This window comes from Salvelinus alpinus, chromosome 36 (genome assembly GCF_045679555.1).
Source record: "Salvelinus alpinus chromosome 36, SLU_Salpinus.1, whole genome shotgun sequence".
Taxonomy (NCBI): Eukaryota; Metazoa; Chordata; class Actinopteri; order Salmoniformes; family Salmonidae; genus Salvelinus; species Salvelinus alpinus.
This window is the reverse complement of record NC_092121.1, coordinates 3,744,016-3,757,291: the sequence shown is the minus strand read 5'-3', so window position 1 is coordinate 3,757,291 and position 13,276 is coordinate 3,744,016. Positions and strand designations below refer to the sequence as shown.

The 13,276-nt window shown below is 40.6% G+C and overlaps 1 protein-coding gene across 1 annotated transcript; it reads right to left on the bottom strand.

The window, feature by feature from the left end:
• Positions 1-213: 213 nt before the first annotated feature.
• LOC139565412 (uncharacterized) lies at positions 214-12,937 on the bottom strand. The gene is made up of 6 exons (XM_071385731.1): positions 8,863-12,937; positions 8,406-8,720; positions 4,725-5,021; positions 4,231-4,551; positions 3,906-4,043; positions 214-3,772 (listed from the first exon to the last, which is right to left on the bottom strand). The coding sequence occupies exons 1-6, from the start codon at positions 9,086-9,088 to the stop codon at positions 3,477-3,479; spliced, it is 1,593 nt and encodes a 530-aa protein (XP_071241832.1). The 5' UTR covers positions 9,089-12,937; the 3' UTR covers positions 214-3,476.
• Between the last annotated feature and the right edge of the window lie 339 nt (positions 12,938-13,276).

The following is a 13,276-nucleotide window of genomic DNA, read 5'->3' as shown; positions in this document are numbered from 1 at the left end:
CTGAAAAAGCGTGTGCGAGCAAGGAGGCCTACAAACCTGACTCAGTTACACCAGCTCAGTCAGGAGGAATGGGCCAAAATTCACCCAACTTATTGTGGGAAGCTTGTGGAAGGCTACCCGAAATGTTTGACCCAAGTTAAACAATGTAAAGGCAATGCTACCAAATAATAATTGAGTGTATGTAAACTTCTGACCCAATAGGAATGTGATGAAAGAAATAAAAGCTGAAATAAATCATTGTCTCTACTATTAGTCTGACATTTCACATTCTTAAAATAAAGTGGTGATCCTAACTGACCTAAGACAGGGAATTTTTACTAGGATTACATGTCAAGAATTGTGAAAAACTGAGTTTAAATGTATTTGGCTAAGGTGTATGTAAACTTCCGACTTCAACTGTAACATTGGATTGGTTTCCTTTTTAGAGTTAGGTTCACATTAACCACTTTATTTTACACACAGAGACTGATCGTGTAGATCATATTCTTTGTTGTTTATTTAGTTAAAACCTGCATTTCCCCCTAGCAGGGATTTTTTGCATGTTTGTGCAACAACAACAAAAAGTGTAACCTTTTTGGGCCCTCACCAGTTTGCATCCCTGTGCTCTCCTCTGGTGCCTATAAGATACTGTTTACTCAATTGGGAGTTGAGAATGTTGATAACTGGAGACAGATTATAGTATTTTCTTTGTCTTCTCTTTTCAGCAATAGCCATTTGCTTTCTAAACTATGTTTTTCCTATGATTGTATTTTGAAATATTGATATAGGCCTAGGCCTAGACCTATTAAACTTATTTTCACTGACTGCTGCAACTCAACAATCAGCTATTTGGTAGGCTATTTGCCGCCTCCTGGCCAAATTGCGTACTGCCAAAATTGCTCATTTAACCTTTTTATACATGAGTTCTGAATATCTCTAACTGTCGACCCAACATGAATTGTGTTATGCATGTGATGTCAGAATGCACTCACTGTTTCAAAATGTGACTGTTACGCAACAGGACAGTTAACACACGCTGCCTGTTAATTATCTATAGGCTATGGTTCAACTTGTCAATTTCAAACTATTTTAGAACAATTGAGGTGTTCCGCCTCCTCATTAATTTGCATAGAAGTAGCTCCTTTCAGCGTTGCGGGCAATTTATGTTTGAGGCTTTACTTAGCCGGACATTTCGAGGATCCCACACACTGCACCAATGTTTCCGCAGATCAAGTATGCAGATGTGTGCAGTTTTGCACGAATTGGCACATTTTCTGGCTGACACTCGCATGGCCTTCCTTGTTGTTTTCCTTATAAATAATAACTTTGGACATGTGTACGTTACTATCAAAGTAAGTGCCTTTCTGTATATCGTGTTTTTTCGTTTCTACTGTAGCATACAGTATGTATGGAGCATAATGTATTTACAGTTGTATTCATATGTTTTCAAGTACTGCTGACAAATAATGCATTCCGATTATTGCATAGATTGTAATGAACACCTATGTGTGTAGAATACTTTTTAAGGTTGTACTGATTATAATGAGCTAATGCTAAGCTATTTGCCAGCTATGTGTGGCGCCATGCTTGTTGACATTATACAATGCATTCTGGTCTGACAGACCAAAGATGTTATAATGAGGTGAAGGAATGGTTCACTCATCTTTCGGGTAAACTTCTGGAAGCGAATGAAGGGATGTGAATGATCGTAGATGACACACCCCCTTCAACATGCATACAGCAAACAGAACAATCATCTTGTTTCCTCTTATCTTTGGTTGATGCGAAAACAAATGTGGCGGTGCGCACAAACTACCCATCATCGGATTGCTTTCAATTTCTAGAAAGTGTTTTACTCAATTATTTCAATCAATGTTGAGCTGACCCGTGATGTGATGAATTATAAATAGTAATTGCTATTAGGTAATACATATTGTGGTTTTTGTCAGCCGAGAGTTATCTAAATTTTGTTGCGTCAATATTTCCTCAGTTCCTCAGGATGACGCAAGCGTTGCAAAATAAATGTATACATACATGTTATTCAATCATTGCACCCACACTGCTCACACGCGCCAACAAGCGTCTGCGTTGCCAGGCACTAAAATAGAAGTTGTTCCTATTTGTGGCACAGAAAGCGCTGCAAGTCCTGCCTCTCCCATATCCTCATTGGCTTTTAGAAGCATATGCCACGTGCCATCTCCTCATTGGTTATACCCACGTGGGTGATTGAAAGATTAACGGAGGTCGGTGGTAATACACCTTATGAAAGTTAGTTGCCAATCGCCATATAGAGTCCAAAAAAGAAAAAGCCTGGAAAGAGGAGAGATGACTAGAAACAATTTGGTTGACCGTTTTGTGTGTGGATTAACTGTCGGAGTAGAGGACCTTGTGCATTTCAGGAAAAATAACAATGTGTATATCCCAGGACAAATTAGCTAGCAACAGCAAGCTAGCTATCTAAATAGCAACTGCAAGCTAGCCAAATTGCCATAGATGTTTAATCCTTTTCGACCTGTCCCCAAATTAATATAATGGTTCAGAGTTTGTTTTGATATTTCAACCTGCGTGTCGTGATCGCGTTTGGTGTGGGGGGACAAAATCTATTTGCACACGATGGCGCACGCGGTTTTTTGTCATGGTGTTAGCGCTAGGACTAATGTAGCTTACATTTTCGTGTTATGCTGTTGCTACTTCTGTGAAAGTCTGAACATTGCATCCAAAAATGAACTTTGTCACATTCAGGACATAACTTTGTAAGGACTGTGCTTTTGAAAGAAGTTTCTGTGAAAAACCAGCGTGGCCAGCTCAAATGCTGACTGTTGCGTCAATCGAAACTGGACGTTCTAAATAAGTGTTCTAATCAAACCGGTTTGATCGTAGCTCCAGGGACCATACTTTAGAATGACCACACCCGTTTGTTGTTAAGTGTGAAAAGTGTTAAAACAATCAACAGCTAATTTTTAAAAGAAGCTAAGGATCCTCTGTGGTGAAATCATCATATTCTCTGGTGTAGTATTTGTAATGATGTTATTTATCTCTGTATACGGCACAAGTAATTATTAGGCCGTCATTGTAAATAAGAATTTGTTCTTAACTGACTTGCCTAGTAAAATAAAAAAAGCTATAGCAAATTTTGGCAAATTCAATTTACTTTAGGGGAAGCTTATCTTCCCCTAGCCTACTGGATGCACCGCCTATGCCAACATCAATGTATAAGTAGCCGGTGCATAAAACAGCTGGCTGCGAGGCTTACAAGGCCAAGTTCAAATGACAACATCAAATTCAAAGCAATCATCGCACTGCCTAAATAGCTGACCTCAAGCAAACTGTCGGGTACTGTCTCTGCTCAATGCTGAGAGAAAGGTACACAGGCTAACAGCTTCTCTCCAAGCACATTTCTGCATGTTCCCAAAGCTAGCCAATCGATACGCTAAACAGCTGTTGCATTTTAATGCCGGATTGGAATGATTTTAGTCAACTTTATTTGCAGCCCACTTTTACATTTTTGATCTTGAGCTATATACAGCTGATGCGCCTGCCTGTGTTACAGCATTGTCCTGAGCGGAGACATTAACGTAATCTTCATCATCTTCACTGTTCATTTTTTCATGAGTGTTTTCCTCTTTGTTGTCATAGACATCCTCTGATTTCCCATAGCTGTGCCCTTTCTCCTCCTCATTCTTATTTTCCCTCTTCCCTCTCTCCAGACCTGTCTCGTAACAGACGTTTTCAAAATTCACATAGTCCTCTCCCTCTTCGTTGTCCTCCCCTCTGTTGTGTCTGTTGTCAATACCTGTTGCATAAAAGTTTGCTCATGAATATTCGCAAGAACAAACCCAAGGGAATAAAAAAGCCTTACAAACAAAATGATATCAACAAAAGTCTTTGGGACAAATGTGAGTTTACAGTATAATGATATCACTTACATTCTCTCTGGTCAGTCTCTGTAGATGGCTTGCTGCTCCTCCTTGTCCTCCTGCTGACTAGACAGATGACAAGCAGAAGCAGAAACAGGAGTGCTAGCCCACCAGACCCTCCAGAGGCAATGATGGGGACCATAGATGCTGAGGAAAAGGTAAGTATTTCAAGGCTGAGACCTACAGATCAAGACTTGTAAGATGGCAAATTCATAGGATATAAAACCCAAAAAACAGTGATATGAAGGATTATGAATCATTTTACAATACTATGATTTTTCTCTCGCGTAAAAGCTATTTTAAATAAAAAAATGTAAAGCATGTGTTATTTTACCTCTAATGGTGACAGCTAGTTCACTATTAGCCGACCTGAATGACCGGGTGGAGATGTTGACTCCATAGCTGCAGCTGTATTTCCCCTGGTCTTTATACTCTGCAACAGGGAAGTGGAAGCAAGCAGAGTGGTTGACTGCTGGCGTAGTCTCGGTTCTGTTGGACCCAGAGAAGTCCAGATAGAAGAGGCCTCCAGGATACTGTGGCTGAATGGAGCAGATGATGGAGAAGCTGTGGCCCCTGATCACCTCTGGCCCCTGAAGTTCCCAGAACATCACTCCATTTGGAGCACTGAGAGAGATGTTGGGCTGTAGCAGGACCACTTGGAAGAAAGTAAACAGCAATATGACAGTAATATGATTCCATATTCACACCTGAGAACTGAGAAAGGTGTGTATGATGGACAAGGTAATCAGTCTCTCATCTATCAAGGCTATGAATCTTAAATATATAGATATAGATTAGGCAGCACTTGTTTCCCAACTACCACCTCACCTTTAGTAACGTTGCTGTAAGGGGAGCTGATGTCTTGGCTGTTGGAGAGGGTTCTGTAGAGGCAGCTGTAACTGCCCTGGTGTGAATCGTCCATCTTAAACTTTGTTAAAGTAGCCCTGGGCTGTGAGGATCCAACGGTCACATTCATGACGGAGTCTCCATTCAGATAGAAGATGAATTCCACAGCATTACAGGGGATACGGGATGGAAGAGTGCAGGTGAGTTGGACCTCCTCTCCATGCAAGAAGGCAGAATAGGACGGGTCTGTGGAGAGTGAAGGCTTCTGCAAGACAACACCTGTTGGTCAAAGACATATAGTTTAGTCAGGCAACAGTAAAAACAACCTGGGGTGCCTTCAGAAAGTATTTATACTCCTTGTCTTTTTCCACATTTTGTTGTGTTTTAGCCTGATTTTAAAATAGATTAAAATTGACATTTTGTGTCACTGGACTACAAACAATACCGTGTAATTATATTTTCAGAGTTAAAAAACAAACGAATTAATATAAAATGAAAAGCTGAAGTGTCTTGAGTCAATAAGTATTCAACCCCTTTGTTTTGGCAAGCCTAAATAAGATCAGTAGTAAAAATTTGCTTAACTACTTATGGCTGCAGGAGCAGTATTGAGTAGCTTGGATGAAAGGTGCACAGAGGTGCCCAGAGTAAACGGCCTGCTCCTCAGTCATAGTTGCTAATATGTGCATATTATTATTAGTATTGGATAGAAAACACTCTGAAGTTTCTAAAACTGTTTGAATTATGTCTGTGAGTATAACAGAACTCATATGGCAGGCAAAAACCTGAGAAGAAATCCAACCTGGAAGTGGAAATCTGAGGTTGGTCGATTTAACTCATTGCCTATTGAAAACACAGTAGGATATGGATCTCTTTGCACTTCCTACGGCTTCCACTAGATGTCAACAGTCTGTAGAACCTCGAATGAAGCTTCTACTGTGATGTGGGGCTGAAAGAGGGGAATGAGTCAGGTTACTGGCAGAGAGCCATTTCCTGGTCATGCGCATTTCACATGATAGGGACTTGCGTTCCATTACTTCTATAGACACAAAGGAATTCTCCGGTTGGAAAGTTATTGAATATTTATGATAACAACATCCTGAAGATTGATTCTATACTTAGTTTGACAAGTTTATTCGACCTGTAATATAACTTTTAGAAGTTTTCGTCCGACGTTCGGCTGGTCCTGCACGAGCGTTTGGATTTGTGTACTAAACGCGCTAACAAAAGTAGCTACTTGGACATAAATGATGGACATTACCGAACAAAACAAACATTTCTTGTGGAAGTGGGAGTCCTGGGAGTGCATTCCGACGAAGATCAGCAAAGGTAAGTGAAGATTTATAATGATTTTTATGAGTTTAGTTGACTGCACAATTTGGCGGGTAACTGTATGGCTTCCTTTTGTGGCTGAACGCTGTTCTCAGATTATTGAATATTGTGCTTTTACCGGAAAGCTTTTAGAAATCTGACACAGCGGTTGCATTAAGAACAAGTGTATCTTTAATTCTATGTAAAACATGTATCTTTCAAAGTTTATGATGAGTATTTATGTTATTTGTCGTGGCTCTCTGCAATTCTCCGGATATTTTGGAGGCATTTCTGAACATGGCGCCAATGTAAACAGAGGTTTTTGGATATAAATATGAACTTAATCGAACAAAACATATATGTATTGTGTAACATGAAGTCCTATGAGTGTCACCTGATGAAGATCATCAAAGGTTAGTGATTAATTTTATCTCCATTTCTGCTTTTTGTGACACCCTGTCTTTGGCTGGAAAAATAGCTGTGTTTTTCTGTGATTTTGCGGTGACCTAACATAATCGTTTGTGGTGCTTTCGCTGTAAAGCCTTTTTGAAATCGGAGACTTTGGTGGGATTAACAACAAGATTTCTTCTAAAATGGTATAAGATACATGTATGTATGAGGAGTTTTAATTATGAGATTTCTGTTGTTTGAATTTGGCGCCCTGCACTTTCACTGGCTTTTGTCATATCATCCCGTTAATGGGATTGCAGCCATAAGAAGTTTTTAACAAGTCACATAAGTTGCATTTTGTGTGGAATAATTGTGTTCAACATGATTTTTGAATGACTACTTAATCTCTGTACCCTGCACATGAAACTATCTGTAAGGTCCCTCAGTCGAGCAGTGGACTTCATACACAGATTCAACCACAAATTCCTGGGAGGTTTTCCAACGCCTCGCAAAGAAGGGCACCTATTGTTAGATGGGTAAAAATAAAAGAAAGCAGTTACTGAATAATCCTTTGAGCATGATGCAGTTATTAATTACACTTTGGATGGTGTATCAATACACCCAGTCAGGAAAAAGATACAAGCGTCCTTCCTAACTCAGTTGCTGGAGAGGAAGGAAACCGCTTAACGATTTCACCATGAGACTTTGAAACAGTTACATTGTTTAATGGCTGTAATAGGAGAAAACTGAGGATGGAAAAACAACATTGTAGTTACTCCACAATACTAACCTAAATGACAGAGTGAAAAGAATGAAGCATGTATAGAATGTAAATATTCCAAAACATGCATCTTGTTTGCAATAAGGCACTAAAGTAAAACTGCAAAAAATGTGGCAAATAAATTAACTTTATTTCTTGAATACAAAGTGTTATGTTTGGGGCAAATCCAACACAACACATCACTGAGTACCACTGGCTGCCTCATGTTATGGCAGTGGAGGCTAACGAGGGGACGACGGTTCATTATAATGGCTGGAACCGAGCGAATGGAATGGCATCAAACACATTGAAACCATGTGTTTGATGTATTTGATACCATTCCACTAATTCCGCTCCAGCCATTACCATGAACCCGTCCTCCCCAATTAAGGTGCCACCAACCTCCAGTGTGTTATGGGTATGCTTGTCATCGGTAAGGACTAGGGAGTTTTTTAGGGAAGAAAAATTAACGAAATAGAGCTAAGCACAGGGAAAATCTTAGAGGAAAACCTGGTTCAGTCTGCTTTCCAACAAACACTGGGAGACAAATTCATCTTTCAACAGAACAATAACCTAAAACACAAAGCCAAATAGACACAGGAGTTACTTACCAAGACGACATTGAATGTAATATGCAAAAATTGTACAATCCAGGTGTGCAAAGCTCTTCGAGATTTACCCAGAAAGACTTACAGCTGTAATCACTGCCAAAGGTGATTCTAACATGTATTGACTTGGGTGTAAATACTTATGTAAATGAGATATTTCTGTATTTCATTTTCAATATATTTGAATTATTTCTAAAAACATGTTTTCCCTTTGTCATTATGGGCTATTGTGTGTAGATGGTGAGAGAAATAATCTATTTAATAAATGTTTCATTGTGGCTGTAACACAACAATGTGGTATAACTCAAGGGGTGTGAATACATTCTGAAGGCACTATATCTGCTCATCTTCATACTGTCTTAGACACATGCTCTGTTCTAGGCTGCCCCCATCTGGTCAAGTAGCACCAAGTCAGGCCTGGGTTAAGTTTCTTTGTGCAACCGTCAACTCTCCACTAGGTGGCAGAGCAGGCTACAATACTGCAGTAATATGCTTTTTAGGATTTACTTTATGACGAGACCTTTCTGCACAATTCAAACCATTCAAACCAAATGCTGATAAAACTCAAGTCTAGACAAGGCAAAGAGACTCCCTTACCTGAACAAATAACACCTGCGTCGTTACCATGCTTACAGTTATGTGTTCCTCCTCCTGTGTGTGAGCACTGTGTGATGGAGCACTCCCTGCCAGAGCAGCCAACATCATCCTGCCAGATGGGCCCACTGCCCTGACCAAAGTAGGCCCTCTCTGGGGCACTATCAGCTCTCCCACAGGAAAGCTGTCTGCAAACCACTGCAGCATCATTCAAGTCCCACACATCGTCACACACGGTTCGCCAGTGACCAGTTTGATAGACCTCCACCCTCCCAGAGCAGAGGTCACTCCCATTGACCAGTCTGATATTAGGTTTAACTAGGAATGAAATAAGAAATTAAAGAGGAAATGAAAGCCTTACAGTATAATATTCAACAAAATCGATACCAAGTTGACACAACTAAAATCAAGCTATTTCGACTTTTATCAACCGCAATAGCAACAGAGGGACTTTTCTTACCTGAGCAGACAACTCTGGCATCTTGAGCCTGTAAACAGTCATGGTGTTTCAATCCTCCATGTGAGCATTCTGTGAGGGAGCTCTCAGTGCCTTTACACCCAACATCATCCAGCCAAGTAGGCCTGCCACCACTGCCCTGACCTACGTGGGCACTACCTTGGACACTCACAGCCCTCCCACAGCCCAGCTGGCCACACACCACATTGGCATCGTTTACGTCCCACATCTGGCCACACACTCGTCCCCACTGGCCCTTGTAAAGAATCTCTACTGTCCCCGAGCAGCGACTAGTGCCATTGATCAGCCTGATCTCTCCACCAGCTCACAAAGAGGAAAATAAATGATAGGAAAAATGATTAATAATGATCAATAAGCAAATAAGCAAATTAACACTGTCAGTATGGTCAAATATGTTCTATTCAAAGTTTTGTTACAAACGTGCTACTTAATCTTTTTGGACTTATTTTATGTGTACTTTTAAATATATTTAAATGATATTCAAACATGCTACTTAAAACCTTTTGGGGACTTGTGTTCACATGTACGCTGAACAAATTTTTTATATTTAGGTCCCATGTTTCATGACCTGAAATAAAACATCCCAGAAATGTTCCATATGCACAAAAAGCTTTTTCTTTCAAATCTTTGTACACAAATTTGTTTACATCCTTCTTAATGAGCATTTCTCCTTCACCAAGATAATCCATCCACATGACAGGTGTGTCATATCAAGAAGCTGATTAAACAGCATGATCATTACACAAGTGCACCTTGTGCTGGAGACAGTAAAAGGCCACTAAAATATGTAGTTTTGTCACAAAACACAATGCCACAGATGCCTCAAGTTTTGAGGGAGCGTGCAATTGTCATGCTGACTGCATGAATGTCCACCAGAGCTGTTGCCAGAGATTTAAATGTTCATTTCTCTGCCATAAGCCGTCTCCAACTTCGTTTTAGAGAATTTGGCAGTACGGCCAACCGGCCTCACAACCGCAGACCACATGTAATCACACCAGTCCAGGACCTCCACATCTGGCTTCTTCAACAGTGGGATCATCTTAGACCAGCCATCCAGACAGCTGATGAAAATAGGTTTGTCAGAAACCGTCACAGGGAAGCTTTGTTTCAACCAGTCAAATCACGTTCGTATTTATTCCTCAGAGATCCTAGAATGTAACCAGACTTCACTATATAATTAGAAGTGTAGTATATCCTATAGGACACCAAATTTGGTCAAAAAGTGACGCCTTCATGGCACGCCGATGATGCGGGCAGTCTTCACTTTATTGACCGTAACTTTGTCAAATAAGCACCAATCGGGGTCAAATAAAGCTAGCTAATGAGCTGGGGAATATGTTGCTGCTAACGTTGTGCGACAGCAAGCCTTTCCTTTTGGACAAAAATTATAAGAATATGGAGAGTTATGAAGTTATGAAAACTTTGAACTCATAATTTGGCTACTAATACTGGAAAGCTAAATCAAAGTCCAAGTATACAGATTTGACGATATACTTGCAGAAAAATGTAATGTGAATGCAAATGTCTCCTTGACGATTTGCCCAAATGTACCTGGGTGACTTCACACTAAATGTCATGTAGTTTGCTCATACTTCAAGTTATCTGTCGGAAACTTTGCACATACACTGCTGCCATCTTTCAGACACCATTAGAGTGATGGCTAGATTTGGGACCTTTCTGTTGCATTTCAAAGATGGTGTTACAAACACGTTTGTTTTCTTTTCTTCTACCAGATCTATTGTGTTATATTCTCCTACATTCAATTCACATTTCCACAAACTTCAAAGTGTTTCCTTTCAAATGGTACCAAGAATATGCATATCCTTGCTTCAGGGCCTGAGCTATAGGCAGTTAGATTTGGGTATGTCATTTAAGGTGAAAATTGAAAAAAAGTGGGCTATCCTTAAGAAGAGGTAGGCACTTTATCTACTTCCCCAGAGTCAGATGAACTTGTGGATACCATTTTTACGTCTGTGTCCAGTATGAAAGAAGTTAAAGGGAGTTTTGCAGCCAATGCTAACTGGCAGTAAGCATAATGACCCGAAGTCTACAGATATCTGCTAAAACCGGGGATTACAAATTATATTATAATGTAATACTTACCGAGGGTTCTGTTAGCGGGAAAAGTATTTTATTAACAAAAAGTACACAAATTCATTTTTTTAATTTTACAGCTAATTCCATGCAATTCTACATATTTTGGCATAATTTATGCAATGTTAGTATGATATCTGAGTGAGAGTGACTAGCAAAATCAATGGAGGCCACCCTGGAGGTCAGGGCCCCTGGGCTCGTGCCCTGCGTGTCCCGGGTCGGTAATTCGGCCATGATTACTACAAGTTGAGATAGCTGGCTAGACTAACTAGACTAATTTACCAATCTTAAACGTGTCAACTGACATGGGATAATTGAGTGACTGTCAGTGAGTGACACACAGTATAACTAGAGGATAACCGCTGATGTACAACTAAGTTTTGAAAGTACACCTTGTGTATTCTACTACTCTCACTCAACATTCATTTGAGACCCAGACTGACAAAATTAGACGGAGTTACGGCCATGAGAATAAGTCGACCTTCAGCCACACAGTCTGTCAGCCATCGTAAAATAGGCCTAAAGAGTCTAATCGTAGGCTAAGCAAAGACTCTGTTCTCAAAGGCTATCATCTCTAGGAACGAGCACCCTGCTTGATATCTGATGCAGCTGCAATAGAAGGAGGAATCTCCAAAATGTAGAAGAATTGAAAATGTGTTTATTGGAGGATATCCATTAAGTATAGTGGAGAAGAGAGATGGGATAGAGAGAGAAGACTCACTTTCACCTGTCTCATTAAACAGAAAAAAAGAAGGATGAGGATAAAAAAAACGATTTAATGTAGCTCTGCATACTTCCTGATGAAAGAGATAGAAGCGTGACTAAAGGAAGTTTAGGGACAATATAATTCAATTCAATAAGAAGGAGTGCACATGTACAGAGTAGCAAGACAATAATATATTTAAAGGGGTTGAAAATAACCTCAGAAGAGAGGGTGTGAAAGGCAGGGAAGGAGGGAGAGAGGGGGGAGGAAGGGAAAGAGGGAGAGAGAGGAGCGTGTTGAGGAAAATGGAACAAGGGAGAGGGGAACGGAGAGAGCTGTCAAATTCTTACTTGCTTCCTCAAAGCCTCGTTTCCTCAATTCCTTACAAAGCTCGTTGGAGGAGGAGGCCTGGGGGAGGGACCTTAAATCCTCTTCTCTAATGCAAGGATGTGATAGCTAGTAACGTTTTCAGACACAGCCAGGGTTTGCAGCTGCAATAGGGAGCCTTAAGAGAGCTAAAGAGAAACTGGTGTCACAGAGGTTGTCAGGATGGAAGTTTGCTTTGAGAGGACACAGATGCTCGCTCTTACCCCTCAAGAACACATTGTCACAACTCTCTGATTGTCCTCACAACACTCCTCAAAAGCAATCAATTTCTTTCTGTCATTGTGCTAGATTGCCAGCAAGTAATCTCTCTTGTAATCTACTGTTCATTGTGCTAGAGTGCCAGCATGGAATGCAGTACTCAATAATCTTGTGTATTTTCTTATGCTTGTGAAAGGAAAGTTCAAGGCAATAAGAGAAAATGTTCTGAAGTGAAGTTCGTTATATTTTGGCTGAAGCTTTGTGTGTACATGTCTATATACAGTAGACACCAGACCAGGCTGCAGTTGACATTTTCCATCTCTGCCCAACTTTCCCTGACTAGTGTGTGTCTAGTCAGTGTTCAGTATGCCTCGTCAGGCTTCTGACTGCAGGAGGAGTGAGATGGTTTTTAAAGGCAGCTCATTAAAGCTGCATGGTGTCTCCACACCTGGTGTGTGTGTCTTCAGCCCTGATACCTTGCCCCCTCTGTCCCTTGTCAGCCCTGGTTAGCTTCTAAGCCAGGCACAGCTAGTTTTACTGGGTGCTGCTGGCTGGCAGGTGCCTTCACACAAAAAGGTTCCACACACCTATTACCAGGCTCACACATACACACACTCAGGTATAATCAATGACACTCAGGAGAAAGCACACACACACACACACACACACACACACACACACACACACACACACACACACACACACACACACACACACGTTTTACTATCCTTGTGGGGACCAAACAATTGATTCCAATCGAAATTGACACACACAGAAATATGTTATATGTATACAAATGTAATAATGAAAATGATGACATGCCCACGGGCCTTAGAAAATGTATTTTTAAAAGATATTTATGCAATTTCTCCGTTATACTAATCTATAATGATCTTTTGGATGATCAGTGGACCAAGATGGGCCGGCCGGGTTTTCTGATAGGCTGAGGTCACGCAACTCACATTCAAAGTAAAATTCTACATCAGCAAAGAGACCTGCCCTGACTCTGTCATC

Excerpts from the sequence above, each read along its gene's own strand:
- LOC139565412 (XM_071385731.1), bottom strand. The coding sequence starts at position 9,088 with ATGTGGGACGTAAACGATGCCAATGTGGTGTGTGGCCAGCTGGGCTGT. Across the intron at positions 8,721-8,862 it reads TGCCAGAGTTGTCTGCTCAG|TTAAACCTAATATCAGACTG; the intron begins GTAAGAAAAGTC and ends TTTCATTCCTAG. Across the intron at positions 4,552-4,724 it reads TTACAGCAACGTTACTAAAG|TGGTCCTGCTACAGCCCAAC; the intron begins GTGAGGTGGTAG and ends CTTTCTTCCAAG.